A 25,402-nucleotide genomic window follows, 5' to 3' on the forward strand; every position below is an offset into this window, starting at 1 on the left:
GGGCAACTCTCAGGAGAAACAGTTGGGAGCTCGAAGCTGGGGACCTGCAGAGGTCAATGGCTGCAGCCTCCTGGACCAGGCAGAACCAGTCAGAGTCATGTCAAGCCAGACCCAGTTCAGACCTCTGCAGACAAATTTGGAATCTCTATGGTTGAAGCCACACCCCTGAGGGATACTGTTGTAAAAAGGAAAGAGCTTGACCGAAAGTCTGTCATCCTCAGTTAAGGTCTTGACGTTGCCACCGACTCACTATGTGACCCTTCGGAGCCCCGCTTCCACCTCTGGAAAATGGGGGCACGAGTGACCCCTGTCTGCCTGGGTGACGGGCTGCTGTGAGAATACAATGTGCCACATTGGATGTAAAGTCCTTTTAGAAAACCATAAAGAGAGGTTACAGTTTGGGAGGACAAAAAAGGTGCTAAGGCAGTTAAGAATAGGAAAGCATTTGTGTGTCTTGTAAATGCAGTTGTTAGAATTTGATCTTGTGTGAGTTTTTGTTTTTAATCTTCCCATTTGGGGTGCAGGCCTCCTGTATGTGCCAGCCCTATGCCAGGGTGCTCTGGCTCTCCACTCTCGTCAGTAGCCTGGCACTGAGTAGGCATTTATTAAATGTTTGTGGAAAGATGGAGTGAGTAAAGAGGAGGGGAGGGCGAAGGGTGGGGAAGGAGAGAGGGAGGGAGGGAGAGACGGAGGAAAGAGAGTGCAGCAGACATGGTCTCTGCCCTAAAGAGCCCCAGTCTGGAGAGGCAGCTACAGAACGGTTGGCAGCTCATCTGATGGAGGCTGCTGTGATGGGGCGAGGGGATGGGGACAGAGGGGGGCTGCGGGGACACAGGAGAAGGAGTACTCGACCCCTGGAGATGGAGGGTCAGGGTGATCTCCCTGAGGGAGTAACCCCGGACCTGAACCTTTAGTTGCTGAGGGCGTTACTAGGCAGATGGGCAGTGGTGCTGGGCAACAGCACTGACGTGCCTTAGAGAGAGCTGCCGAGGGCCGTATCAGTAGAGGTGCCAGGGCAGAGGCGCCAGGCGCTGCTTCTTGGAGACTGTAACTGCGACATCCCTTTCAGTTCTGGGGGCACACTTTCCAAGGGAGGGAAGCCAACGGAGATGTGCAGTGAGGAGAGCAGTCAGGACGGTGAGGGCTCTGAGCTGTTGGGGGACATGCGTTGCCCAGAGAAGCCAGGAATATCTTCAGATCTCAGTCCTGGGTCAGGCAGCGTGGCATTCTCTGGAAGGGTGGCCCCACAGCACAGAACCCGGATCAGGGCAGGGACACAGGGAGTGGAGCTGACAGAAATACAGGCTTCTGCTCAGGGTCCAGGCTACAGAGGGTGGGCTGCCTCACCCGCTGTGTGGCCCTGACCCCCCCGCCGGGGCAGCGCAGGCAGAGGCTGGGGCCAGCCAGCGAGAGACAGCATCACAAGTTCAGGAGACCCGATGACCCCCAGGTCTGTCCTTTCAGCCTGGGCACCTTTGAAGTGGCTCTGTGGAGTTGTGCTCTCAGGGCCCGGAGAGAAAGGACTTCTCAAGCAAAGTGACATCTTCGCACTGAAAGGACTTCCAGGCCTCTCCGGTTGGAGAAACTCAGGCAGGTGAGGGCTTGGGGCCAGGGCTGATGGTCCTGGTGCACTGGTAGCTTTACAGTGTTCGTGGTGTGCACCCGACACGGGGGGCTCCGCAAGTCAGGGCCCCGGGCTCATTCCCACCTGTTCCCCCAGCAGAGGACCTAACCCAGAGCGCAGGCTCAGCAGACTTTGTCCAATGAATGGATAAAAGAGAAGAAAACATCAAATAGAATAAAGAGAAAAACTATATGCCAGCCACCCATTACTCCCACAAATGGCCGCCAGGTACTATGAGCCAGACACTAGGCACTGACGATGCAGAGATGAACAAAACAGCCCATGAGCCAGGGGGAGAGGCAGGCAATTACCAAACACCATGACAATTGCTAGAATAGAGGTCACAGAGTCCCGTGGGGGGGAGGGGCGGGGCGCGAGTTCTTGTTTTGAGAAGGCCTTGTCTCCTGCAATTCTTCATAAGAATAACAAGCCTTTCAAAAACGGTTTCCTTGACACCCCCCCTCGGGTAACTGCATCTCTTATAATGTGTTGGGAGCTCTGTCTGTGTCTAGGAAACGTGGGTGCCTGTCCAGGACCCTTGGAGGCAGACAGGAGGAGACAAAGCTGTGAAATCGCCTGGCCCACTGTCCCCGCTCCTCCTGCAGGGCCCCTCTCAGCCCCTCCTGCCCATCTTTGTTTCAAGTGAGTTTGCTCCATCCCTTCTACCCACCCAGTGAGATTTTGAGAGGCCTCTATTTAGTCCTGGACCTGCTATTTCTAGCTGTGTGGCTTTGGGAGAGCTGCTTGCCCACTCTGGGCCTAGTTTCCCATCTGTAGAGTGAGACATTGGACCAGATCACCAAGTCCCTTTCTGGGACTAACATTTAGTTAATACTAAATATCACCTGTATTCCAGGGGTCATGCCATGAGTGTTTCCATAAATGAGTCCTCCCTGGAAGGTGGGCGCTGTAATCCCCATTTTATAGATTAAGGAAACTGAAACGTTGCAGCCTGGATGCCCATGATGACACCATGGCTAGGATGGAGTTGAGTCAGCCTTCGAACCCAGCTCTTCTGGCCTCGAGCACAGTCAGTTCACTTTCTCCTCCAGCAGCCTGCTCTATACCGTCCAAGAAATGACCATACACAGCACCGAGCCTGGCACGTGGTTATTGCTCAGGAAATATGAGTTTCTTGCTTTCTCAGGGCTTTTCTACGCTGTGGAAGCAGGGGGTTCAAGGACAGGGTCTATAGGTCCCTGATTTCTGAACAGGGCCCTACACCAGGAGCACTGCCCCAGCTCTGGGCTGCTGTGATGGTGCATCAGGAGAGTCTGAGAAGAAAAAAAAAACCAGGTGGATTATGGGATTAGAACTGTGTGCAATGGCAAGAATCAGCCTTTCTCCAGATAGTCTCGGGCAGTGCTTGGTAATTCTGTTTACAGACTCTAATAAAGCTTGGATCCAAGGTCAGCGTGTGTGTACCCAGGAGGCATTGCCTGTCACCATGGAAACAGGAAGAAGGGCAGAAAACTAAGTTCCTAAGACTTTGGTTGTCTCTTGTAATCTTGGAATGCTACATTTTGCAAATAGAACAGAGCCTGGCACAGAAAAGTCTCTCATTTATTCATTCATTCGACAAGTATCTAGTCAGGGCTTTCCCTGGGTCAGGCACTGTTTTAGGTACAATGATTTACGAAATTGACACGGTCCTGCCCTTTGAAGCTTCAGTCTAGTAGGAGAAACATTAACGGAAAAGAATGCAAGTAATTAGCTGTGGTAAGGGATATGAAAGAAAGTGTCAGAGACTAGGAGAGCCTGTAGCAGGGGCCTGGTCACATCTGCTTCCCTGGGAAGGTGAGCTGAGAGACGGAGGATGAGTAGTATGAACAGGAGAAGAGGAAGCAAGAGAAGGTCACAGGAGGAGACAACAGCATGTGCAAAAGATGTAAATGGAAAGGAGCAGGGCATGGGAGGCTGGGTGACGGTGGGAGCAGGCTGGTCAGCGAGGTGAGGCCATGGAACAGGGTAAAACCTCTTTATTCTCAGCGCAAGGACAAACCTTGAAGAGTCCTCAGCAGGGGAAGGATTTGCTTTTTTGAAAGGTCATCCTGATTTCTGTATGAAGAATGGATTGGAGGAGGGGCCAGGGATACCAGTTAGGGGACGGTGACAGTGGTCCACAGAGATGATGGCACAGCTGGTGGGGGAAGGGAGGGAGGGAAAGAAATGTCAATATTCAGGAAATAAATGTTAGGTGCCGGAACAGATGGTTCCTGATGGATTGGGTGAAGGTTTTGAGGGAGTCGAAAGTACCTAGGATGACTCTGAGTTTCTGGCTGGGACCATGGGATAGATGATGAACCAGGTTTCAGCAACAATAATTTGTACATCTTTCTGTTTGACCTTCTTTGCTCCAGGTACTGTGCTGAGCATTGGGGCTGCAGGCCAGGTGGATGGCCCCTGGCTTCAGGGAGTTCACAGTCGAATGGGGGGAAAACTGACATGCGATTAGGGTATCTATGAATGTGGGGAGAGACCTGTAAAATGGTGCTGCAAGGGAGATACAGACAAAACTAATTTGGAGAGGTGCATCCAGGAAGACCTTGTAAGGTGGGATCTGAGCCAAGCCATCAGGGACAGACAGGAAAAGTGGGTTAAAGAGGGCAATCCAGGCAGCAGAAACAAAGCAGCAGCATGGGGTGGCCAGAGGACAGTGCAGGAGGGTGAGGCTGCAGGGCTGTCCACCACCTTCCCTGCCTTCTTCCAGGGCTGCCAGGAGGCTCCAGTGAGCTAAAGTAATGAGCGTGTGATCATCTGATAAACTCTTACACAGTTATTATGGTTATGGACTTATTCATGTAAGGCACAAAAGCACTCTATAGATGCCACAAATTATCATTTCAGATCCCTGGCCAACAGGATCATCTAATCCTCTGTCATAATTGTCCCTGACATTTGTATTGCTATCCCCATTTTACAGGTGAGGAAACTGAGGTCTATTGTGGTTGAGTAATTGCCCAAGGTCTGGCAGGCAATTAGCAGCACAGAAACCAAGAGAAAGCCAGCAGGTCGTTCTAGTTTCTAAGAGGGTACACAGGCTGGGAGGTGAAAGGAACCTGTCTCATATGCTATCTTGAGAAGATCTGCAGCTGGCTCAAGGCACCAGACTCAGACTCAGTTGTGCAGGTTGGGCTGGGCCCCTGGGCAGCTGGCCTGTGGGCTGAGTGGAACCGAACCCAGCCCATCTCCACTCACCTACCACGCATCGGCTTCCACCCTGGGGGAGTGGCTCTGTCTCATTCACACAGATGGCACTGTGAGTGGTGGGACATTTTACAGATGGGGAGCCTGGCAGGCCACCATGGAACGAAGTGATGGCCAGTCAGTGTCAATGAGAGTTTTATGTTGCCCTTGAGAGTGGTTTTGTTCACAGGAAAACCAACGAAGACTGCATTCGTTTTAAAAACAAAAGCTTAATTTATAAAAGTAACAAACTTAAAAATCTAGTAAAATTTAACAAACTCTTTTAAGGAGGATTTTATAACTTAATTCAATTCCCCTAAATATTTTTAAATAAATTGTAAGTAATTTAAAATAAACTAAGCTTAAAAATATGTTTACTACTGGGCTGTAATAAAAGTTCCATCATTGTTTACAAAATTTATAAAATTGTCTTATATCTTTCTTTTTTTGTCAACATCTTTATTGGAGTATAATTGCTTTACAATGGTGTGTTTTTTTCTGCTTTATAACAAAGTGAATCAGCTCTACATATATCCCCATATCTCCTCCCTCTTGCGTCTCCCTCCCACCATCCCTATCCCACCCCTCTAAGTGGTCACAAAGCACCGAGCTGATCTTATGCTATGCGGCTGCTTCCCACTAGCTATCTATTGCACATTTGGTATTGTATATATGTCCATGCCACTCTCTCACTTCATGCCAGCTTACCCTTTCCCCTCCCCATGTCCTCAAGTCCATTCTCTACATCTGTGTCTTTATTCCTGTCCTGCCCTTGGTTTCTTCAGAACCATTTTTTTTTTAAGATTCCATATATATATGTTAGCATACGGTATTTGTTTTTCTCTTTCTGACATACTTCACTCTGTATGACAGACTCTAGGTCCATCCACCTCACTACGAATAACACAATTTCATTTCTTTTTATGGCTGAGTAATATTCTATTGTATATATGTGTCACATCTTCTTTATCCATTCATCTGTCGATGGACACTTAGGTTGCTTTCATGTCCTGGCTATTGTAAATAGAGCTGCAATGAACATTGTGGTACATGACTCTTTTTGAATTATGGTTTCTCAGGGTATATGCCCAGTAGTGGGATTGCTGGGTCGTATGGTAGTTCTATTTTTAGTTTTGTAAGGAACCTCCATACTGTTCTCCATAGTGGCTGCATCAATTTACATTCCCACCACAGTGCAAGAGGGTTCCCTTTTCTCCACACCCTCTCCAGCATTTATTGTTTGTAAATGCTTTGATGATGACCATTCTGACTGGTGGGAGGTGATACCTCATTGTAGTTTTGATTTACATTTCTCTAATGATTAGTGATGTTGAGCATCCTTTCATGTGTTTGTTGGCTGTCTGTATATCTTCTTTGGAGAAATGTCTATTTAGGTCTTCTGCCCATGTTTGGATTGGGTTGTTTGTTTTTTTGATATTGAGCTGCACGAGCTCAATATGGAGATTTTAGAGATTTTGGAATAAATTTTGGAGATTAATCCTTTGTCAGTTGCTTCATTTTCAGATATTTTCTCTCATTCTGAGGGTTGTCTTTTCATCTTGTTTATGATTTCCTTTGCTGTGCAAAAGCTTTGAAGTTTCATTAGGTCCCATTTGTTTATTTTTGTTTTCATTTCCATTTCTCTAAGAGGTGGGTCAAAAAGGATCTTGCTGTGATTTATGTCCTCGAGTGTTATGCCTATGTTTTCCTCTTAGAGTTATATAGTGTCTGGCCTTACATTTAGGTCTTTGATCCATTCTGAGCTTATTTTTGTGTATGGAGTTAGGGAGTGTTCTAATTTCATTCTTTTACATGTAGCTGTCCAGTTTTCCCAAGCACCACTTATTGAAGAGGCTGTCTTTTCTCCATTGTATATTCTTGCCTCCTTTATCAAAAATAAGGTGACCATATGTGCGTGGGTTTATCTCTGGGCTTTCTATCCTGTTCCATTGATCTATATATCTGTTTTTGTGCCAGTACCATACTGTCTTGATTACTGTAGCTTTGTAGTATAGTCTGAAGTCAGGGAGCCTGATTCCTCCAGCTCCATTTTTTGTTCTCAAAATTGCTTTGGCAATTCGGGGTCATTTGTGTTCCCGTACAAATTGTGAAACTTTTTGTTCTAGTTCTGTGAAAAATGCCATTGGCAGTTTGATAGGGATTGCATTGAATCTGTAGATTGCTTTCGGTAGTATAGTCATTTTCACAATGTTGGTTCTTCCAATCCAAGAACATGGTATATCTCTCCATCTGTTTGTGTCATCTTTAATTTCCTTCAGCAGTGTCTTATAGTTTTCTGCATACAGGTGTTTTGTCTCCTTAAGTAGGTTTATTCCTAGGTATTGTATTCTTTTTGTTGCAGTGGTAAATGGGAGTGTTTCCTTAATTTCTCTTTCAGATTTTTCATCATTAGTGTATAGGAATGCAAGAGATTTCTGTGCATTAATTTTGTGTCCTGCTACTTTACCAAATTCATTGATTAGCTCTAGTAGTTTTCTGGTAGCATCTTTAGGATTCTCTATGTAGAGTATCATGTCATCTGCAAACAGTGACAGCTTTACTTCTTTTCCGATTTGGATTCCTTTTATTTCTTTTTCTTCTCTGATTGCTGTGACTAAAGCTTCCAAAACTATGTTGAATAATAGTGGTGAGAGTGGACAACCTTGTCTTGTTCCTGATCTTAGAGGAAATGGTTTCAGTTTTTCACCATTGAGGACGATGTTGGCTGTGGGTTTGTCATATACGGCCTTTATTATGTTCAGGTAAGTTCTCTCTATGCCTATTTTCTGGAGAGTTTTTTTTTTTTTATCATAAATGAGTGATGAATTTTCTCAAAAGCTTTTTCTGCATCTATTGAGATGATCATATGGTTTTTCTCTTTCAATTTGTTAATATGGTTTATCACATTTATTGATTTGTGTATATTGAAGAATCCTTGCATTCCTGGGGTAAACCCCACTTGATCATGGTGTATGCTCCTTTTAATGTGCTGTTGGATTCTGTTTGCTAGTACTTTGTTGAGGATTTTTGCATCTATGTTCATCAGTGATATTGGCCTGTAGTTTTCTTTCTTTGTGACATCTTTGTCTGGTTTTGGTATCACGGTGATGGTGACCTTGCAGAATGACTTTGGGAGTGTTCCTCCCTCTGCTATATTTTGGAAGAGTTTGAGAAGGATAGGTGTTAGCTCTTCTCTAAATGTTTGATAGAATTCGCCTGTGAAGCCATCTGGTCCTGGCCTTTTGTTTGTTGGAAGATTTTTAATCACAGTCTCAATTTCAACGCTTGTGATTGGTCTGTTTATATTTTCTATTTCTTCCTGGTTCAGTCTCAGAAGGTTGTGCTTTTCTAAGAATTTGTTCATTTCTTCCAGATTGTCCATTTTATTGACATATAGTTGCTTGTAGTAATCTCTCATGATCCTTTGTATTTCTGCAGTGTCAGTTGTTACTTCTCCTTTTTCATTTCTAATTCTATTGATTTGAGTCTTCTCCCCGTTTTTCTTGATGAGTCTGGCTAATGGTGTATCAATTTTGTTTATCTTCTCAAAGAACCAGCTTTTAGTTTTATTGATCTTTGCTACTGTTTCCTTCATTTCTTTTTCCTTCATTTCTGATCTGATCTTTATGACTTCTTTCCCTCTGCTAACTTTGGAGTTTTTTTGTTCTTTATCTAATTGCTTTAGGTGTAAGGTTAGGTTGTTTATTTGAGATGTTTCTTATTTCTTGAGGTAGGATTGTATTGCTATAAAATTCCCTCTTAGAACTGCTTTTGCTGCATCCCATGGGTTTGGGTCGTCGTGTTTTCATTGCCATTTGTTTCTAGGTATTTTTTGATTTCCTCTTTGATTTCTTCAGTGATCTCTTGGTTATTTAGTAGCGCATTGTGTAGCCTCCATGTGTTTGTATTTTTTACAGTTTTTTTCCTGTAATTGATATCTAGTCTCAGTGTTGTGGTCGGAAAAGATACTTGGTTTTCTTAAATTTACCAAGGCTTGATATGTGACCCAAGATATGATCTATCCTGGAGAATGTTCCATGAGCATTTAAGAAAGTGTATTCTTCTGTTTTTGGATGGAATGTCCTATAAATATCAATTAAGTCCATCTTGTTTAATGTATCATTTAAAGCTTGTGTTTCCTTATTTATTTTCATTTTAGATGATCTGTCCATTGGTGAAAGTGGGGTGTTAAAGTCCCCTACTATGATTGTGTTACTGTTGATTTCCCCTTTTACAGCTGTTAGCATTTTCCTTATGTATTGATGTGCTCCTATGTCAGGTGCATAAATATTTACAACTGTTATATCTTCTTCTTCTTGGATTGATCCCTTGATCATTATGTAGTGTCCTTCTTTGTCTCTTGTAATAGTTTTAATTTTAAAGTCTATTTTGTCTGATATGAGACTTGCTACTCCAGCTTTCTTTTGAATTCCATTTACATGGAATATCTTTTTCCCCCCACTTTCAGTCTGTATGTGTCCCTAGGTCTGACGTGGGTCGCTTGTAGACAGCATATTTATGGGTCTTGTTTTTGTATCCATTCAGCCAGTCTAATGTCTTTTGGTGGGAGCATTTAATCCATTTACATTTAAAGTAATTATTGATATGTATGTTCCTATTACCATTTTCTTAATTGCTTTGAGTTTGTTATTGTAGGTCTTTTCCTTCTCTTGTGTTTCCTGCCTAGAGAAGTTCCTTTAGCATTTGTTGTAAAGCTGGTTTGGTGGTGCTGAATTCTCTTAGCTTTTGCTTGTCTGTAAAGGTGTTAATTTCTCTGTTTAATCTGAAAGAGATCCTTGCTGGGAAGAGTAATCTTGGTTGTATGTTTTTCCCTTTCATCACTTTAACTATGTCCTGCCAGTCCCTTCTGGCTTGCAGAGTTTCTGCTGAAAGATCAGCTGTTAACCTTATGGGGATTCCCTTGCATGTTATTTGTTGTTTTTCCCTTGCTGCTTTTAATATTTTTTCTTTGTATTTAATTGTTTATAGTTTGATTAATATGTGTCTTGGTGTGTTTCTCCTCGGATTTATCCTGTATGGGACTCTCTGTGCTTCTTGGGCTTGATTGACAATTTCTTTTCCATATTAGGGAAGTTTTCAATTATAATCTCTTCAAATATTTTCTCAGTCCTTTTATTTTCTCTTCTTCTTCTGGGACCCCTATAATTCGAATATCAGTGAGTTTAATGTTGTCCCAGAAATCACTAAGACTGTCCTCAATTCTTTTCATTCTTTTTTCTTTATTCTGCTCTGCAGTAGTTATTTCCACTATTTTATCTTCCAGGTCACTTATCCGTTTTTCTGCCTCGGTTATTGTGCTATTGATTCCTTCTAGAAAATGTTTGATTTCATTTATTGTGTTGTTCATCATCGTTTGTTTGCTCTTTAGTTCTTCTAGGTCCTTGTTAAATGTTTCTTATATTTTCTCCATTCTATTTCCAAGATTTTGGATCGTCTTTACTCTCATTACTCTGAATTCTTTTTCAGGTAGACTGCCTATTTCCTCTTCATTTGTTTGGTCTGATGGGTTTTTACCTTGCTCCTTCATCTGCTGTGTGTTTCTCTGTCTTCTCATTTTGCTTAACTTACTGTGTTTGGGGTCTCCTTTTCGCAGTCTGAAGGTTCGTAGTTCCCGTTGTTTTTGGTGTCTGTCTCCAGCGGCTAAGGTTGGTTCAGTGGGTTGTATAGGCTTCATGCAGGAGGGTCTGGTGCCTGTGTTCTGGTGGATGAGGCTGGATCTTTCTGGTGAGCAGGACCATGTCCGGTGGTGTGTTTTGGGGTGTCTGTGACCCTATTCTGATTTTAGGCAGCCTCTCTGCTAATGGGTGGGGTTGTGTCCCTGTCTTGCTAGTTGTTTGGCATGGGGTGTCCAGCACTGTAGCTTGCTGGTCATTGAGTGGAGCTGGGTCTCAGCATTGAGATGGAAGTCTCTGGGAGAGCTTTTGCCGTTTGATGTTACATGGAGCTGGGAGGACTCTGGTAGACCAATGTCCTGAACTCGGCTCCCCCACCTCAGAGGCACAGGCCTGACACCCGGCCAGAGCACCAAGACCCTGTCAGCCACACGGCCTTGCCTAAAATTTCCAATGTATCAAGTGGGGTGAGTTGAACGGCTCGGGGTTAGAGCAGCTGGGAGCTGGCTGGGTACCTCTTGCTCTCTCCATATGGCCTTTCCAAGTGGCTTTTCCAAAAGTCCAGACTTGGCTTCTTTACAGTATGAGAGCTTCAGGACAGTTAACTTATATCTTTCAACTTAAAATCAAGTCTAAATTAATTATTAAATTACACCTTTTTTATAGGAATCACAAAGCTAATCTGTTAGATATAATATGCCAAATTATTTTAAACATTACAAATACTTTCAAACTAAATCTACACAAATTTTTCCTAAATTTAATACCCAAAAAAGGTAATATATAGATTTGATTTAATTTATCATTTCTAATCTTTTTTCTAAAACTTTCCATGATTAAAGACACTTACTAAGGAAACAAGTTTACTAACCAGAGCAACATAGGGGTGTATATCTGAGCAAATTTAAGGTTAGTTCATGAGAATGCTCATTCAGAAAAATGAGGCAGGGCATGGGAGCCAGTGCCCCAAACATCGGGAAACTATACTTTGCACCCCATGCTGTGGGTCTGGCCCTCTTTTAAATCTCCATGCCAGCAGGGGACACTGAGTCCATGTCCTGACAATGGGATAGGTTTTGCAACCCAAGCTCCTGAGATCAAGTTAAGCCCTGGTCACCTCTTTTGTCTCCTGTCTCAGCTTCATCACCCCTTTCAGGATGACTCTACCCAAGTTGTTCGCTTGCAGATAGGATTCATCTAATCAGTGTCCTGCTGGATTCTATTCTGAATTAGGTTTTTATTTTTCCTTTCTGGCCAACCACCAGGTATTAGAGGTACTTTAATGCCATGCTTGGGTTCTGCATGTTTTTCGTGGCCTTGCCTGGCTCCCTCCACAGACACTAAGGTCCTACTGATGGCAGCCAGCTGGGTTCACGTGGCCAGGACAGCTGTGCTCTGTGATGTGCTGAACCAGCAAGCCACCCCGGCCCCTCTCTGTCCACTGTGATGCTCAGAGACATCAAGAGGGACTGGATGGACAGGCTGCCTGGGGCACTGTGTACTCTGCTGAGAGATGTCAGTTCCTAAGGGCTCAAGGTGCTAAATACAGTAAAAAGCTTCTGGGTCAGGATGACATGTCAGAATAAAAATAGTCCAGATGTGTGTAAGTAAATAGAAAAATAATTATAACATTACATAGTAATATGGTACAAGGTGCTCTATGTACATAATTTCTCATCATCATAAATTTCTGAGTCAATATCATTTTACCCAATGAAATAGACGACACACTTGGGGCCCAGAGAGACGAAACCATAATGAGCTAAGAAAGTGTTACCAAGTAGAAGTCTTACTGGGCCAGCTTTAAACTATAGGAACTGTTAAAATACTGAAATGATTTTAAGCATAAAGACTTGACTGCAATGTGTAAAAGAGTAATAATAACGACCAAGATTGAGCACCTACTATGTGGCAGGTGCTATAAGGGAAGGAGCACAGGCCCCAGGAGTGGAAAGACCCAGACTTTACAGTCCATGCAGGTCCCCTCACTTCCCGTATCACTTGCCCACTCGACCTCAGTTTCTTCATCTGTATATCATACAAGTAAGGGTAATAAATCCTCCCTTTGAGCTCCACAGGATTGCTGGGTTGCTGAAATGAGCTTTGGAAAGAAGTGATTTGGAAAGTAGAATGTGCTGTAAGTGTGCATAGGCTTGTGACAGTGTCTGAGCCCAGCCTGCAGGGCAGGAGGGTGCACGCTCATCTTGACTGGGGTGGTCTGAGTGTGGCAACGTTTGCCCTTGGTGTCAGTGATGTCACCTGCTCTCCATGATGTGGGTGGGCTGAGAGGTGGGGCAGGGGTCCACAGTGAGGCAGGTGGAGCAGCCTGTGAGGGTTCTGATGAGAGGCCTGGACTCTTGGTTGCCGGGAAATCAGCCCCAGAGCCTTGGAGTAAGTGAGGCCAAGGGCCCAGGGAGAGTAGAGGGAGCCAGAGTGGGGACGGAGCGAGGGGAGCAGGGCCTCTTCACTGCCTGAACGGGGAGTCCCAGCCAGTCACCTACCAAATGTGATACAGGCGACAATGGGGAGCATTGTTTATAGAGAATTTAAAAGCAGTAATAAAACCAGTTAAAAGCTGGTCTGCTTTTTATTGTCACCCCGGCCGGCTGGCTGTTGTAAGCAATGTCGGTGATAAAATACGTTTTTACGTTTTCCCTTTTCAGGGAGGTGGGGAAGAGGAACATTCCCTCTTTCTTTCATGCATGCCTTGGACACTTTGCCCCTCCCCACTCAGCACTTAACTAGGGGGTTGGGGAGGGAAGGAGTCTGGGAAGGCCCTGAGAACAGGAGTACCCTAGCCTGTAGGATCCTCTGAGAGGATAGCTAAGATGGGCCCCCAGGATGGGCCCAGATATTCTGGAGGAAGGAAGCGTGGCCTGTAGAGTGTGGGGTGGACAGGCTGCTAGGACGCTCACTGGAGGACTCTGAGTCCCGCTGCGGTGCTGCCGCTGTCACCCGGGGACTGCCCTCCATGCCACGCGCAGGTTATAATCAATTGGCAAGCACATTGAATGACCAAATCCCAAGCCTACTCCCCACCCAGCCCCACATTCTGTACTAAGGACGTGGAGATCAGGTTCTCCTCCTGACTCTCCAGCAAGAGCTGCCCTGCCCAGCCTCCACTAGGCCAAGACTTATCAGGCAATCTGTGCTCTGCCCTGTCCCTGGCCTGAGCACTGGCCCTCACAGTGACCACCTCTCTCTCCTCTGCAGGAACAAGGTCGAACCCACCAGTGATTCACGTAAGAGTCAAGGTCCTGTAACCACAGAGCCAGACAAAGATCAAGGTCCCGTGGGCCCTGGGCCTCTGAAAGATCAAGGTCCTGTGATCCAAAAGCCTTCAAAGGGTCAAGACCCCACAGTCCCAGAGCCTCTGAAGGATCAAGTTCCTGTGGTCCCGGGGTCTCTGAAGGATCTAGGTCCCATAGTCCCTGCATCAGTTAAGGATCAAGATCACGTGGTCCCTGAGCCTTTAAAGAGTGAAGGTTCTGTGATCTCAGCACCAGTCAAGGACCAAGATTCCTTGGCCCCAGTGCCTCTAGAGAATCAAAGTCCTATGGTTCCAGCAAGAGTTAAAGATCAAGGTTCCGTGGTACCAGAGCTTCTGAAGGATCAAGGCCCCATGGCCCCAGCACCTGTCAAGGATCAAGGCCCTGGGGTCCAAGCACCTGTCAAGAATCAAGGCCCCATGGCCCCTGAACCTGTGGGTAAAGGCCCCATGGGCCCAGCACTTGTCAAGGATCAAGGTCCTATGGTCCCAGAGCAACCGCAGGATCAAAGTGCCATGGTCATAGCACCTGTGAAGAATGAAGTTTCTGTGCTCTCTGAGTCTGTAAAGAATCAAGGTTTAGTGGTCCCAGAGCCAGTCAAAGATCAAGGTGGAGGGGCCCCAGAGCTTCTAAAGGATCACGATGCTGTAATTGCAGAACCTGTAAAGAATCAAGGTCCAGAACTAGTCAAGGATCAAGGCCCCGTGGTCCCAGAGCCTGTGAAGAATCAAGTTCCTATACCCCCAGTGCCTCTGAAAGATCAAGGTCCTCTGGTGCCACCACCAGCAAAGGACCAAGGTCCTGTGGTCCCTGAGCCTCTGAAGATTCAAGGTCTCAGGAGCCCTCAGCTGCCCACTGTATCACCTCCACCCCCAGTCATGATCCCAACTGTCCCCTATGCAGAATATGTTGAGAATTCTCCTTGACACTCACCCCTTGACATGCCAAAGAAGGAGCTAGCAATGAAAATGCTCCCTCTCAGGGGCAGCAAAGACACTTATTTAATCTGCATGAAACACGTATTGTATAGTCTTGCTGGAATCTAATAAAACTTGTCCCTCTGGCTCAGCAGTGTCTCTCTCCCTGTCTGGCTTCATTTGAGTGTGTGTGTGTGTGTGTGTGTGTGTGTGCGCGCGCCATGCACATTTGAGGGTGGGCATTCAGGGCTCTGCATTCATCCATCCGGGCCATCTGAGAAATTCCCAGCTCCTGTGAGCTGTCGGTATGAGATGGGAGTGAGTGGGAGTTGCTTGGAGACTGAGGACAGGACCCCATCGTGAGGGTGTGGGCGGGACACACGTGTTTCCCTTTTACTCTCACACTGTGACCACACTTCACTTCTGACACCAGAGGTGGTTGGGGGGGGGGGGGGGGGAGGAGGTCCCTCACATCAAGCAATTATCTAACACCAACTGGGGGGCCCTACATTGAAATCAATTCTGACGCTATCTACCTAGAGACGGGGTCAGCTCCCACAGGTGAAGGGCTCAGTCCCACAGGACTGTCCCCCCGCCCCCCCCAACTTCAGATGCCAATTGCAAGTCCCAGGCTATCGCTTGTAGTTCTGACTGACTTGCTATAAATCAGCATTCCCACAACTCACTGCTTGGGTTCAATAATTTGCTAGAATGGCTCACAGAACTCTGGGAAACACGTACTTATGTTTACTGATTTATCCTCTAAGGTTAAAGAATACATCCAGATGGAAGAGATGCATAGGGTAAGGTATAGGGGAAGGGGCACGGAGCCTCCCTGCCCTTGCCAAGCACACCATCCTGCCAGTGCCTCCAGCAACCCAGAAGCTCTCTGAACCTCAAACTTTGGGGATTTTTATGAAGGTTTCATCATGCTGGCATAATCAATGATTAACTCAATCTCCAGCCCCTCTCCCCTTCCCAGGGGATGGAAGGTGGGGCTGAAAATTCCAAGCTTCTAGTCGTGACTTGGTCTTTCTGGTGACCAGCCCCCATCCTGAAGTGATCCAGAAGCCACCAAGAGTCCCCTCATTAAAACAAAAGACACTGCTAGAACCCAGGAAATTTCGAGGGTTTTAAGAGCTCTATTATTTCACAGGTCAGTTTCCATGAAAGCCTAGGTACCCAACAGGTACCAAACTGCAGCAAGCTGACTGTTCAGAGTTGAAACCTGCAGAGGAAACGGGAGCAGGGACCCAGCTGGCCCAGGATAATCCTGGATGACAGCTGTTTGCCAAGGGCTCAGTCCTAAAGATCCTCCGGAGGTCATGCTTCTTGAGTAAACCAGGCCTCTGATCAGAAGGGTCCCAGGACACTCATGAGGGCAGAACCTAACATTTGCTGGTCCTCATTCAGTATCCAGGACAGCTCAGCCAGGGCTTTTAAAACAACGCCTGAAGTCCCCCACTCATTCATGCCTGCGGTTGACTTGTCCTTAGCACTCACTTTGTGCCTTGCTCAGTGCTGGGCATGAGGTCACTGTGGCACAGAAGTTCCAGTCTTATGACAATAAAAGGTGGCGTGGGATGAGGCCCTAGGACAGCTAAAGGCCTGGCTTTGAGAGGACAGTGAAGAAAGAAAATCTAGTAGGGGCATCCAGGAAGGCTTCTCAGAGAAAATGGCTATGAAGTAGAGACAGCCCGGGCAGCAGGGGTAGGAAGGGGTATCATGGATGTGGCTGGGAGGGCCAGGGTAAGCCCCCTCTGGAAGTCCTTGAATCAAAGAAACCTGATTTTCATGAGCGTCTGACCAAAGGGTGTAGCAGGCCTCTGGGGCAGACAACGGAGACCAGGGAGGGGTGACCAGTTTTCTGAACCCCAGGACCTCAGGGAGGGAGTCAGGGAGTCAGTCCTGTAGGCTGTGAGCGTGTTACTGGGAAGAAGCCTGGGGGCTAAGGCTCAGCCTTGCTCAGAGATGGGTCCTGCTAGGATCCCACTGGTGTGGGTCACAGTAGCCTCCCCTTTAAAACCCAGAGCCCTCAGGGGCCTGGGGGTGTGGGGAGAGCTCCACCTGTTGACCCCACCAAAGCTGGCTCCCAAGGAACACTCCTACCCCTTTAAGGCCTTTGAGACCCATTATGAACACTAACCCCTTTTAAAGGTCTCTTTTTTAAGAAGCTCAGCTTGGTTCTAACAGAGAAATCACAGGAAGTACTGATGACTTCCAAATGGTGACGTTTTCTGAGCAACAGGCCCCAGTCCCGCCTCCTCACCCCACTCCCAACAGCACCAGTGTTTTCTGCCCCACAAGCCACCTCTATAAACACACACACACACACACACCCCATGAGGATTCTTCCTGGCTCACCCAACACAGAGTTTGCTGCTATATGAATTCTAATAGGGCCCTGCAGATAAGAAAAGACCACGCTGAGGCTAAAGAAGTATTGTGTACAGACACCGCGCCCCTCCTTTCAGTTCTCCCTCTGACCCACACACCTGGTCCCATGGCACACACATTCCCACGGGCCACATAGATGGTGCTCTCTCTGTGATGGGCAACATCCAGGGGCAAATGTCCAGAAAGCCATTGGCTACCAGGGCTCCCTCTGAAGAGAGAGCTGCCTGGAAACAAGGTGTGGGGGTCAGCCCCACATGGGGAGGCTGAGCTCCCTCAGGGACACTGTCAGAATGGAAAGAGAAATGGGCCCAGCCCAAGGCTCTGGTGACTTTTTAAAGGTAGGAAGAGAAGGGCACAAAGAAAGCTGAGGAAGGTCTCGCCCAAAGCTGTAAGGAGAGACCAGGGCCTGCGGTGCCAGGAGTGATTCAATAAGGAGAGCGATGCCCAGGGTCCAAAGCTGAGGGAGACAGTGCAGATGACCGAGAGGCGGCGGTGGCGGAAGCAGGTCGACCTCCAGCCCAGCGCCAGCCACCTCAATTTCCTCCTGATGATAAAGTGGCTCTGATGATAAGAGGTGATACTGAGGCAGAAAACCTCCAGCTCAGGATTGAGCTGCTAGGCCACCGCCTCACCTGCATCACGCCCAGCTCTCTACTGCATTGGAAGAAGGCCCAGTGACGGAGGTGGTCGGCTCAGGCCCCCGCCCTGGGCTGGGGCGGCGAAAGGCGGGAAATGAGCTAGATGCTCTTGGCCCTTCTCAGATGCAGACTTCATCCTAAGCCTGGTTCTTCCCAGCTGCAGCCATTTCCCAGCCCCTCCCCAGCACGCGTCGTCTCCACCCCTCTCAATCCCGCCCCTCGGCGGCCTGGCGAATCCAGATAAAGGACCCCGGCAGGCCGCGGCCAGTAACCCCACCCAGACGCGGCTGCCTGAGGGAAGGAGGAGAGGGTGGCGCCCCTTCCCCGCGGAGCGGCCTCGGAAGCGCGCCGGCATCCGAAACTCGGATCCCGAAGATGCCCAGGCTCCGCCCAAGAGCCCTTAACCAGGCTCCCGGCTCTGAATCTGACAGCTGGGGATCCGACATGCCCCCCGGGCGGGCGGCGCTGAGCCCCAGTCCCCAGCCGCGGCCGTCCTCGCACGCGCACACCGTCTTGTCCGTGCGGCCAGGTCAGTTTCCCCGTCTGGGCTCCGGGCCCAGTTGCCGGAGCTTCTCGGCGCGGGGTCGGGCCAGGGCCTGGGAGCGGGCTGGCTAGAGAAGCCTGGGGACCCGCGGGCGCGCGCCCCCCGAAGGCGGGTCTGGGGGGCCCTCTTGGAGCTGGGCTGAGGCCTCGCTGGAGCCCCTGGTGGCGGATCCAGGGAAACACTGCGATTTTACTCCTCTCGCGCTGTGATCCCCGCCCTGAACACCTGCCGGGGGCACCCCCGCACTGCCTGGGCACTTTTTGGCATTTTTGTGTAGTGAGGAGGCGGTGCGTGCGGATTCAGGGTAGACCATGGGGCCAAGTCGTACTGCAGCGGCACCTTCCGTAGTCTTTGTCTTTGTCGTGGCGAGGATGGATCACCTAGAGGAAGGGGATGGGGAATGCACGCCATTCTCAGTCCGAAACCTGGAAATATTTTTTTGCACCAATTTCCAGCCCCCCACTTCCAATCCGTCACTAAGACCTGCGCCCTCTACCAGCTAAATAAATGGTGAATCTGCCTTCTTTTCTCTATGGCCACCCCCTCTTACGTCACATATATCACAGTTTGTAATTCTGTATGTGAATTACATGATGGCACTCAGGGTGTAAGAAATGAGGCATTTCTTTATTCTGATAAATCAAATTAAATCAAGTTGGAGCCCCTCCTCTCACTGCCAGGGTTGGCAGGAACTCTAATATTAGTCATTTTCCTAGAGCCTCACCCTGTCCCTAGGTCCAGGAGGCTTAGGCCATCCTGAGAAGACACATAGGTTGTCACTATGGCTGCCCCAGCCCAGCCAGAGGGGCACTGGCAGCCCCACACCCCCTGCACCATGTTTGGCTACGGAGCTCCCAAAGCCTGCCCAGGTTGTGTGGTGTTAATGCCATTCCCCAGATACTCCTGTAGCCATCCACATCTGAGCCCATCCCTCAGAGGCCCCATAATCCAGACCCCCCAGCTCCCTGCCCTTTCTACACACCCCCATTCCCAAGTCAGGCCAGTCTACCCCCTCATCCATGAAAGCACCTGCACTTTTCCCCCCTCTCCATCTCAGCCCATCCAGTTTAACATCCTCTGTGAGCTTAGACCTGATTCTTGGGGGGCAAGGGCTGCACCGTCTTATATTCTCACCAGCAACATATGAACGTTCTAGTTTCTCCACATTCTTGTCAACACTTGTTCTTGTCCATCGTTTTTATTATAGCAGTGATTTCTTTGCCTATTACAGAATCTTCCATTCATGCCTACACACCCAATAGATATGTAATAACTATGTGTTGAGTGGATGAATAGGAAAACAGGAAACGGAAGGTTTGGGCAGGAGGATGAACTCAGTTTGGTACATGTTGAGTGGGAGATGCTTTGTATCTAGGAGGCTTCTGGATATAGTGGCCTCAACCTGGGACAGGGTCTAGGATGAAGGTAGAGATGGGGACCTCATTAAAATGTGGGCCTCACTAGCCCTGGGAAGTTATGTGAGGCCATAAGAAAGGGTGCATTTACCCAAGGAGAGTGTGGAAAGTGAGAGAACGATCCAAGACAGAGCTTTAGGAAACACCAACATTTAAGGGACAGGAGAGGAAGGAGGCCCCGAGTGGAGCCTGCCACAGCGCAGCAGAGAGGTCAGAAGAGAACTGGAGAAGATTGTCACCTTGGAGAAAGCATCAAGGGGAACGGGTCAACAGGATCAGAGACATGAGTGCTTCCCTATGAGATGGATTATTAAAAATGTCCATTGAACAAAATGGGTAAAATGTCAATACATATTGAAGTTTTGTGATGGGTACTTGGAAGTTTACACTATTCTCTCAACTTTCATGCACATTTGAAATTTTCCATATTTCCAAAATAATTTTTTAAAGTATCCGTTGCACTAACAATGAGGAGATCACTGGTGAACCTGGCATTTGCAGAGTCTCTGGAGTGGAGGGAACAGAAACCCAATTCCAGTAAATGGGGGACTTTAAAAGGGGAGAAATCATGTATTATCATACCTGACGCATGATTCACTGATATTCCAGGAAGCAATCACTGGGCACATATACCCCAAGTATTCCTGAAAAAAGAGAAGATTGTGTGTGACAGGCATTAATTTTTCATAGTTGCTGGTGCCTCCCACACAAGGACCATTCTCAGCAGGCCCAGCAGCCAGCCAAGAGCTCTTCCTCAAAAGGAGGAAAATTGCTTGCCAAGGGGTGCCTGGCTTTGCTCCTAACTCCTAGGTACTCCATTGCGGTTCTTTTCTCGGGGTTTGCCACAGGCTCAGACGTCACCCCCATCTGCTGCAGATACCTGAATCACCTTTGAATCTGCTGGGTCATCAGGGCTATGAGCAAGAGCTGCCTCCCCTCCAGCCTGGACACCTGGAAGCCTCCTCTTGCTCTGGGCTCCACTCAAACCTGGCAGCCTTACTAGTTACTCCATAAATCAGAGCGGAACACCAAAATGTGACATACATTGCCACCAAAATACACAGAAGCCCAACGAGTGTGCTTCTTTCTTACCACTAGGGACAGAAAACAGCAAATTCCTTTCACTTTTCGGATGTGACAATTTTATGTGTCAACTTGACTGGGCCATTGGGTGCCAAGATATTTGGTCAAACATTATTCTGGGTGTGTTTGTAAGGAATGAGATTAACGTTGGATCTGTAGACTGAGTAAAGCAGATTGGCCTCCCCAGTGTGGGTGGGCCTCATCTAATTTGTTGAAATAGAATAAAAGGCTGAGTAAGGGAGAATTTGCTCTCTGCCTGGCTGTCTTCAAGCTAGGACATTGGTCTTCCCCTGCCTTAAGGCTGGAACTAAACACCATCAGCTCTCCTGCTTTTCAGAACTTCAGACTTGGACTGGAACTATACCACTGGCTCTCCTAGGTCTCCAGCTCATAAACAGAAGATCCCGAGACTTCTCAGCCTCCATAATCCTGTGAGTCAATTCCTTATAATACATCTCTTTGTATCTATCTCTATATACACATATCTGTAGCTGTATCTTCTATTGATTCTGTTTCTCTGGAGAACCCTGACTAATATATGTTTCCTGGCACAATCCAGACCACTGAACACCCAGAAACTTCACTCAGGGGGCAGGGCCCTATGTTCTTATGGGATTCATCTCCCATTCTCAGCACAATTTGTATCTTATCAGTGCATCTAAAGTACCTGCTACTTTCCACTCTCTGAATCCTAGGAACATGATGTAATCAGTGTAGTAGACAAGTATGATGTTGTGTGTTATGGGAGGATGGTCAAAATCCCCACAGGTTACATTGTAACAGAGAATCAGAGACTTGGGGAGTTTCAAGACAAGATGAGAAAGCTGTATTGCTGTCCCTGCCAAGAAAGAGAAAGCTGCTTCTGGTATTTGCCGCAGAGGAAGTTTAAAAAAAAAATGCTTTCTCAGATGAATAGTTTCATATTAAGTAACAAAATATATGTATATTTGCTCCCATAAAAAGACCATACCTAGAATAGTAGCTGCTGGAATCACCTGAGTAAGCTTATGATAATTCGCTGTCATTCTCCAAGACCTGTGCCTTCTGCACAGACCAAAGAAGTAAATTAAGTAGGATGTAATAGAAACCAGCCTACATCTCTCAAGTTTTGATGAGGGCACAAATTTCTGCGATTCTCCCAGATCTGTACCAGTTTATTGATTGGTAAAAAGAAAAAGTTCCAGAAGCTTCCACTTGGCCCTTTCTACCATAATGGCCCTTATTCCACAGGTCTAGAGGCTCATGTGTGCTGTAAATTTCAATTATACACCCTGAAACTAAAAATACAATTGCAGGATGAGTCCAGGCACCATGCCTGGACTTGAGTCAAAGCTCCAGTTGTCACCTGACGCACCTGAGCCTCTACACAGTGGCTTTCTGTGTCCTCAGGAATTAGCATTAGACAAGCTCAAGGTCTGCTAATCCCTGAAAAGCCTGTGTATTTTCCTTTCACAGAGCACAGTTCTCTGGCAAATGGCCTAGGGCCCTTTGTGGAAGGTAGGCTGCTAAAAGGAAGATTTACAGTATGTATCTGGGGTGCTATTGAAGGGGCCGCTCTGAAGGGTACTGACCTCTCTTCCATTCAAGGGGCTTTGGGTGAGGGACCAAAGTTCTCTTTCATAGTGGGTCAAATCAGGCTTCTGCTACCAGGCCTGGAGGGTTTTGTTTGTTGTTTTGCTTTGTTGTTTCTGTTATACATTAAGGAGGACTTAGAGGCTGCCTATCCATTTGGTCCCTTTGGTCCTATTTGGCCCTTAAACAATTAGTCTTTGCTAAAGACATCTGTGGGTTAGACCATTCTGAGTACCACTTGGCATCTGACGTCCCAGATGGCCAAGTGCTGCTGTCTGTGCTCTGCTCCCCTGGGATCCCATCATTTCCACTAAAATCATGGAGCCCATTTCTGTGGCAGTGTCTTTCACTAGTATCCCTAGCCTGCAGGGAACAAGTACTGCATCATGTTTCAGAGATGCTCCCCTCACTAACATGTTTCTTCATGCCTTGGTGAAGGGAATTTCCTCCAGGCCCTATAAGAGGAAGTCGGGAGTGTGCAACTTGGCTTGGGAGTATGTGAGTGGGTCACACAGGGTAAATCCACATCAACATTGCTCCCTGCCTTAGCACTGGATTCCTTCCTCTATGTTAAAGCAAGGAATTCTGGCATTTCACTATCAATTAAGCATAGGCCTCAGTTGAATCCAGGTTTCAGTCAACCAGCTAAGCAAACAATGAAAACCACTCCTAGCTGCTCAAACTGGCACACTGACTCTAGAATCTTAGGTAAATGTACCCATATTAATAAATCCAGCCCAGTGAAAACTGTGTTCCTGCCTCCATGAACTAGCACCCACAGAAAACATTCCCACATATATTATCCAGACTTCTTGGTGATATAAATTAGCAAAATCTTGCAATTCTTCTGATGTGGCTGCTTCCTCCTCCCCCATCTGACTCTGGAACTAGTCTTCTGAGACAGGAAAGTGTCTAATCCCAGTTATGGGACTGGAGACAATGGGATTGGTGTGTGAAGAGACTTGGCCTCCCCCTGCGGGGTAGATTGAAATCACGCCCATGATATTTCGCTGCTCTTTCCATCCAGACGTGAAGTCTCTTTTTCACCCCTCGAATCCAGGCTGGCCTCGTGACTTGCTTTGACCAACAGGATGTGATGGAAGCGACATGATATAAGCTGCAGAGCCCAGGCCTCAGAGGCTTAGCTCCCGCCTTTATCCTCTCAGAATCCTGAGGCCACCACTGTGCCAGGAAGAAGACGGGGACGCAGGCCCACATAAGAGAGAGGCTCAGCGCCCAGCCATCCCAGCTGAGCCCAGCATCCAGTGGCTACAGTCACCTGAGCGAACCCAGACAAGACCAGTAGAAGGACTGCCCAGCCAACCCGCAGAACTGTGAAAAAGAATGAATTGTCATTTTAAGACACTAAGTGTGGAGTGGCTTGTTTCTCTGCAATAAACAACTAGAACACTTTGCAGGGTAACTTCCAAGACAAGGTCACTTCAAGGTCTTCAGGCAGGGCAGCTTGTGCTGCGCGGGGATTTACTGGAGCTGGGGGTGCTCTAAATCATCCAAATCCTGCCATATGGCCTCTAATTCCCTCCCTGAGATCAGTGCCCTAAATTTCACCTGAGATCTAGCAGCACTGTGAATTCAGCTGACAAACTGACAATGTAATTTGTTGACTGCAGCATCAAACTCCTGTCTTGATAAGTTATATAACATAGCTTAGCCCTCCCCTCCTGTTGGGCCTCCTCTCGGCTCCCCTGTTGAGTTTGTCATCTCTGGTTTACACCAAAACAGAGGAATGACATGAAAAAAAAAAGGAAGTCTGAGAGCTGACCACTTCTCAGTAGGTGTATTTGAAGTGTCAGAACACTTTCTAATTCTTGCTGGAACAGCCAGGTGGATCAGCTCGTGCCCGGACATGTGGACTCTGTGCTCCCCCGACAAATGAAACACTGGTGGTAGGCGTGTAGGGGAGATGAGCAGACATGTCCACGTCACAGAGAGAGAGGAAGAAAGGTGACAGCAAGAGGTATTGAAGGACCAAGTCTCCCCCAAGAGCACCTGGAGGGAAAATGCGGTGCGTGCTGCCCAGAGATGCTTCCCCAGAGCTCTGGGAGCACAGAGGCAGCTGCGCTTCTGACAGGGGCCCAGGAAGGGTCTCTGGAGAGTCAGTAACCTTTGAGATAGGCTTTGAAGGATGAGGAGGGTTCCACTGGCAGAGGTGGGGGGGAGGCATGATACCAGCAGAAGAGGCCACATGAGCAAAAGGAGAGGGAGGAAAGTCCAGGGGAGGGGATGAGTCAAGCGGGGGCTGTGGGAAAAGGAGGGAAATTGGAGGGGTGGGAGTGGCAAAACCAACTGCTCTGCTCCTGCAAAAGCGTTCACTGACCTCGGGGTCTCCCCGTCAGCCGCCTCCTCCCAGCCCCTCTCAGAGCAGTTCAGCCCAGCACCTGGCAGCCAGGCCTCCCTCTATCTCACCCCCACCCTCCCCCGGGCCCCTCGCTGTGTCTCAGGCTCCCGTGGCCCTTCCAGCAGCCGCATCTCTGTTCACGCTGGGCCTCTCTTCCAGAATGCCTCTTCCCCTCTTTCCTACCAACCTCTAGCACCTCTTCTTCCAGGAAGTCTTCCCTGACCACTTCCGCTCTGCCTGACCCCCAGGTTGTACGGCATGATGGAAAGAATCAGGCTTTAAAGTTGTGGAGATCTGGGTTCAAATCCCAGTTCTGCAGTATGATCTTGATTTGTTTACCTTCTCTTATTAATAGTTAATATTCCTCGGCCACATATTATTTGCCAGGTACCATGGGTTACCTCATTTCATTCTCACCACAGCTCTATGAGGTACTTACTATTATCATTCCCATCTTACTAGTGAGGAACCTGAAGCCCAGGGAGGTTAAGTATCTGGCCCAGGGCCACACAGCTAGGAGTGGCAGAACTGGGATTCCAGTCTGGTCTGCCAGGCTCCAATGCCTCTGCTGCTAAGCACCAAAGCACCCACTGGGCCACTTCCTTTGAGTGAGCATTTATTAGGCATCTCCCGTGTGCCAGGCGTTGTGCTGGGTTTGGGGATGTGGCCAGGGCATGGGCAGGCAAGGGCTACTCTCAAGGAGGTTTTAGCTGCAGGGACTGGAGTAAAGATTATATAGAATCCCATTGGTTACTGACCGCCTCC

General features: G+C 47.7%; 1 protein-coding gene across 1 annotated transcript in view; it reads left to right on the forward strand.

The window, feature by feature from the left end:
• Window positions 1–14,638, forward strand: part of MAP6 (microtubule associated protein 6) — an 86,735-nt gene extending 72,097 nt beyond the window's left edge. The window contains exon 4 of the mRNA XM_029206830.1: window positions 13,657–14,638. Coding sequence (XP_029062663.1) covers window positions 13,657–14,638 — 982 coding nt within the window. The remainder of the gene's footprint in view (window positions 1–13,656) is intronic.
• Window positions 14,639–25,402: the final 10,764 nt, after the last annotated feature.

This window comes from Monodon monoceros, unplaced genomic scaffold (genome assembly GCF_005190385.1).
Source record: "Monodon monoceros isolate NGI ecotype Baffin Bay Population unplaced genomic scaffold, NGI_Narwhal_1 Super_Scaffold_7, whole genome shotgun sequence".
NCBI lineage: Eukaryota > Metazoa > Chordata > Mammalia > Artiodactyla > Monodontidae > Monodon > Monodon monoceros.